Source organism: Asparagus officinalis, chromosome 8 (assembly GCF_001876935.1).
Source record: "Asparagus officinalis chromosome 8, Aspof.V1, whole genome shotgun sequence".
Lineage (NCBI taxonomy): Eukaryota > Viridiplantae > Streptophyta > Magnoliopsida > Asparagales > Asparagaceae > Asparagus > Asparagus officinalis.
This window is the reverse complement of record NC_033801.1, coordinates 115,751,131-115,756,960: the sequence shown is the minus strand read 5'-3', so window position 1 is coordinate 115,756,960 and position 5,830 is coordinate 115,751,131. Positions and strand designations below refer to the sequence as shown.

The window sequence follows — 5,830 nt, the reverse complement described above, 5'->3', positions numbered from 1 at the left end:
TACACAAATGTTGTCCTTTGTCTGCGGAGTTGAAAAAATGTTGCAAATTAAGTGAATAAGTCAGCTTCACCTTTTAGTCGAATCCTAGCTCATTTCTACATAAATACAACAGACAATTTTTAACTTGAGATTGACACTAAGCAAACGGCAATGGATGATCACCAAAAAAAGAAAAAAAGTTATCTATGCATGAAAATCTGATGAACAAAAAACTACAGAAGTACCCTGCAAATATGAAAGTCGATTCACGAATAAACTTGCATGGTAATGCAAATTTGTTCATCAGTCACCAGTACTTAATAAATGATCCTTTCATATAATGCCTCTTGACAATGTCAGTGGCTACCCAATATGATACAATATATGATACAGGCAAAAACTGCCACACAAAATGTCTCGATGAACAAGGACAGCCATTCCCAAAACAAACTCAACTCTGTAATCTGTACATATTGTTTTACGCAATCCCGATACATATACCGAAACATACATTACTCAAACAAATTTCCCCTGGAAAAAATAAAAATAAAAATAAAAAATAAAAAATATCCAAACATTATTCCCACCATGAACAATCTTGATCTTCAGTTATAGCCTCCAAGGGTAGATAAATCTGTTTGCAGATCAAAAGAATGAAGCAGGCTAAAACCAAACAAAGAAAGTGAAATTTGAGTTTAAAAGACTTGAGAAAGATTAGGTGCCATTATGGTTTGTTTTTCCTTCTGCTAGTTTTAGAATCAGGGTTGTCACTTTTATCAGTGTCAGAATTCTCTCTCTGGGACTCAATCTCCGTGCTCCCACCACGGGTCTTGCGATGCCTTCGATCCTGGCAATGAGGTCAGCAGTTCTAGTTAGAATCAGACCAAGGCATCTTCAGCTTTCTTAGGACTTAATAACATCTTTTACTGCACTTTTCTCGGGGAAAAAAACATCTTTTACCGCTCATATAATGATATAAGCCACTAATTTATGAAAAAAGATGACCCAAAGTCAATGAATTCATAGCCTTAATGACACTGAAAGAAAAAAATTAGTGACATAAGTTAATGTCGTTATCATGAGCTTAAAAGCTAACAAATATACTGTTTACATTTATGTTCATCCTCTGACACCATCAAAATTGTCAAAGAAAAAGGGCTGTATATATAATAATACCAATTTGGGACACTAGAATGGGATACACTTGACCTGACAAAAGGATACACTGTATATTTGTATGTGTATAATAACATACTTAATTTTGTATATTTTAAACATAAAGTTAAAACAAATTGTTATTTAGTAGCAGCACATCAATAATAAGATCTATTGCCTACCGATCCATTCAGTTTCTTTTTCTTTCTTTTTTTTGGGGGGGTGGGGTGGGGGGTGGGGTGGGGTTGCAGTTTACTTAATGAACTCTTTTATTAAATATTATTGTTATTATATAAGAATTCCATGATTTCATTCAACAATTAATTCTTAGAACTTATATATTTAAATTGATGTAATTAATTTCAAGAATTTTCTTGTAAATAAATGATTCTTCAAAATCATATAACTATTCATTTTTTAGGTCCTTGAGTAATAAACACATGTCACATGTGTTTTTGTGCAAATTACATAATTGTAACAAAAGTGCTAAAATGCTGAGCCCTGAGTATGGAAACTATTCCTATATTTTAAAATATGGTATAATGTCGGTGCCATAACTGATATTCAGACATGAGCGTCCCACCCATATATAGAGTATCCAATAGTGGTCATATCACATTGACACACGTTGCTTTAACATAAATCTGTTATTTGATAACAAAGACTGACTTGGTTGGTTATGGATGAAGGTGCATCTAACTTGGTGTACACTCAGTTCTTAAAACAAACTAGTACATTTAATTATATGATTAATTTTACACTTTCATATAATACTTTAATAATGATTTAATTTATGCAATTTTATTATGGAGATCAATATAGAAAATGCATCTTAAATTGCTAGTTAGCAATTAAATCCATCCTTCACAATTTTGTTGAGTAGTTTTCAAATTGATGATAATATGATAAGAGTAAGTGATTAAAATAAAAAATAAAAATGAGGATATATATTACAATTTAATTATGTATGTATTGTCATATGATGATTTAGAATGTTCTAAAATTAGAAAGGATAAAAGGCAAGATAGAAAATAAATGTTTCTCTTAGAAAATAACAATTTTAATTATGTGAGATCCTATTCTTGTGTCATAATTTAGAATCCTCTAGAAATAAGAAGTGAAAAGAAAGAAAAAAGGGGGCAATATCTCCCTTGTAAACTTACCGTTTTACCCTCCAAATTACAATATAAACTAGGAAAATGTCCACTACTCATCCAACGTTCACTACCCTTGCTATGTTCATTATATAGTACTATAGATATTATATTGTTTCTTGTTGAACTGGAAGGATCATCTATTGCTCGCAGCTTGTGACTGGCTCCCAATTCTAGATGCATTCTCAACATCTCGAGTCATAAGAATTCTAGTTAAGACTATGACGTATAATCCCTTCTTTTTGGAAATTGTGAATATGCAAGGAACATATAAAGTTGTGGGCATCGCCATCTTGATCTAATGAAAATTAAATATCAAGAAAATATGACAGATACAGAACTGGATATTACCTCCCGAGTTATCGGTTCATCAGAATCCAACATGCGAACAACCTGACTCATCTTTGGCCTTTTCTCTGAATCTGGATCGACGCATCTCAAAGCTGTCAATAGAGCTCGCTTCAGAGCTCTAGTAGATGGTCTTGTTTCTATGCTTGGGTCAACCACTTCTTCTGATCGCCGGCTGGCAACCATCACCTTAAGCCAATCGACTAGATTTACCTGCAATGAGCATAACCAACAACTGTCAAACAACTAAATTTATCAAATAAACAATTAAACATCATGCATGTAAAGGCTATTAATGTATTTTGGACTTGATTATTTGTTAATAAATGATGTCTTTTTTAGTCCCAGTTGCAATTGAATTAGCACTACTTCTGGTTCAGCTCCAAACTACTTGAGGTAGATTGAGAAATATATGCAATTGATTTTATATGCTAATGTTACTGATGGAATATTGATGAACTACATGACCACCAGTATCACAAAAAAACCGCCATCACAAGTAGAGATGATAATTGGCTAGAATCAGTTGGACAAGCATGAGATAAATAAGAAGTCAAACCTAGGAGCTCTGACAATAGATTTTGAGATGTTTCTAAATAATCATAGAGACACAAAACAAGGCAGTTGCAGGACCATAAAAGGTGATTTTCTAAAGATTATGTTTCTAAAGGGCCAGAGGTAAATGACAGTTGGTACAGCTATTGCGATTGGAGGAATTTGAATGGTTTACTAACAAGGAAACTCAAAGCTCTTAAGACTCAGTATGATCCTGAGATAGTAATTACTTAATCTACATACCTCATTAGCAGGACGACCATAGTCCACAGGATCTCTCCCAGTAATGGCCTCCAACAGAACAACTCCAAAGCTGTATACATCACTTTTTTCATTCAAAAGTCCACTATTTGCATATTCCGGTGCCACATAACTGCAAAAGTAAAAGAAAATAAACATAATGAGAAAACACTGGATTATATACATCCGTATTTTGCTTAAATCTCAACTTCAAATTGAGACGCTGATTATATACATCCTTATTTTGCTTAAAGCTGCACGGCTTAGAAGAGTCCTACCCAAATGTCCCCATGACTCGTGTAGCTATATGGCTTTTTCCAGCACCCAGCAGCTTGGCCAAACCAAAATCTGACACCTTGGCATCAAAGTCTTCATCAATCAATATATTACTTGACTTGATGTCTCGATGCACCACTTTTGGCTCAATCGACTCATGTAAATAAGCAAGCCTGTAAGGAATTTATCATGATTTATTGATCTAGAATAAAATAACAGTCTGTCCGATAATTGATAAGATTGGAAAAAGATCAAAAGAGAGGAAATTGTAGTGCCAAATGAAACTAAACTTGAGAGAATTATGTAGTGATGAGAAATACAAAGTTACAAGGCATTCAATTTATATACAGCTTAATTAATCATGAAATACATATTAGGATTACAGAAGTTACAACCAAAAGTTCTGTGGATGGACTTACGCCTTAGCAGTACCAAAAAGCACCTTTACACGAGCCTCCCAAGTAAGAGAACCTTGCTGACGCATAGCTCCATGAAGCCATTGTTCTAGATTACCATTATTCACATACTCGTATACTAGCATCCTGAGTGTTACATACAAAATCAAATGAGGCGCATAACTACTAATGGTATCAAGACTGTAAATGTAAAAAAAGAACTCATCACATTACTACATACATATATTTTATTTACAAAGAACATCATAACACTTGATATACGAAACAGAGAGGAACTAAGCAAAAAGGTCACCTTTGAGTACCCTCCACACAATATCCTAGAAGCCGAACAAGGTTCTTGTGACGAACATGTCCAATAGCCTCAACTTCTACTCTGAATTCCTTCTCAGCTTGTCCTCTAAAACACAGCTTAAAGAAAGATAGTTATAACAGGCAGATAAACCCTATCTTCTATAGGACAAGGGTGACATATTATAAGCATGAAATAAAGTATATATAACCAGTAAACCTATGTGAACTTACAGATTATTGAGAAGCTTTTTGATAGCTACAGGAGTTCCATTAACAAGATGTCCATGGTAAACAACCCCATAACCACCCTCACCGATTACATTTTCCTTTGAGAAACGATTGGTTGCAAGTTCCAAGTCCCTTAAAGTAAACCAGTGACCCCATCCAAGGTGAGAGAACTCTGGAAGACCCGTCAAAGGTGAAGGAGCAGTTATCTTATTAGAAACAGATGGTCTGCAAACAGTAGCAATGCCTGAACTCCCTTCTTCAGATTTTGAGCTACCATTTCTTTCCATATAACGAAATGAGCTTGAATTATTGTGCTCCTTTCCTATGTGGACCGTTACCTTATCTGAGTCCTTCTCATTGGATTTATTGTGAACTGTGACAAACTTGTTGGCTGAGATTTGATCTACTCTCACCTCTTTAATTTCTTTCGATACGGGTGGAATATTGGTGATAGGGAGATTGTTTGAAGAACTTATTATCCTCCGCCGGCTTCGAAGAGTAAGACATAAAACTAGTATGGCAAGAACACAAGAAATTAAGAGCCCAACGGCTATTCCAATCAGAACCCAAAGTTTAAGGCCAAAAACATCTGTCTTCTGAGATAATTGTTCACTAAGAGAATTTCCAGATGATGACATATTCTTGCCTGATGGCAAGCTTTTCCTATGGCAACAAAGAGATGAAAACGGAATATTAATATTACATTTAAAAAGTAAAGTTTCTCCAAGCATAAAGTATATTTCTTAAGAGTCAAAGAACGTTGAGTTCTTTTGCCCGACAAGTTCTTCTGCACAACACATGCATGCATATACCTTTTGGTATCATAATGGATATGTCCTAAGATATGGAACAAAATCATGCAAAATATAAATATTACAAAACCAGAGTCAAAATCTTTTTAATTCTCATCATGGTTTAGCTATTTTGAGAGGCTAATATCAAGATATGCTATAACTCAAGATTGAGTATGAGAGATTATTTTAAGCTACCAATACCGTTCAGTGACATAATAATGATTTTGTGTCACTAGTTTTCCATCTAAATACTAAATAATACCAAACTATATGCTATAAGTACAGAATTTAAGCATTATAAAGAAGCTTGGGACATCTACAAGCCTAATGAAAAATACAAGTTTCAGTTAAAAAAATAGTCTAATCATTATTCAATGTACACCATCTCCAGTTG

At 34.1% G+C, this 5,830-nt stretch overlaps 1 protein-coding gene across 1 annotated transcript in view; it reads right to left on the bottom strand.

The window, feature by feature from the left end:
* The window catches only part of LOC109820032 (probable receptor-like protein kinase At5g18500), a 6,510-nt gene continuing 976 nt past the window's right edge, over positions 297-5,830 (bottom strand). Inside the window, exons 2-8 of the mRNA XM_020386084.1 lie at positions 4,646-5,305; positions 4,416-4,520; positions 4,127-4,249; positions 3,710-3,880; positions 3,435-3,564; positions 2,640-2,849; positions 297-826 (exon numbers count right to left, since the gene is read on the bottom strand). Of these exons, the coding sequence (XP_020241673.1) occupies positions 704-826; positions 2,640-2,849; positions 3,435-3,564; positions 3,710-3,880; positions 4,127-4,249; positions 4,416-4,520; positions 4,646-5,280 (1,497 nt within the window). The 5' untranslated portion in view covers positions 5,281-5,305 and the 3' untranslated portion in view covers positions 297-703. The remainder of the gene's footprint in view (positions 827-2,639; positions 2,850-3,434; positions 3,565-3,709; positions 3,881-4,126; positions 4,250-4,415; positions 4,521-4,645; positions 5,306-5,830) is intronic.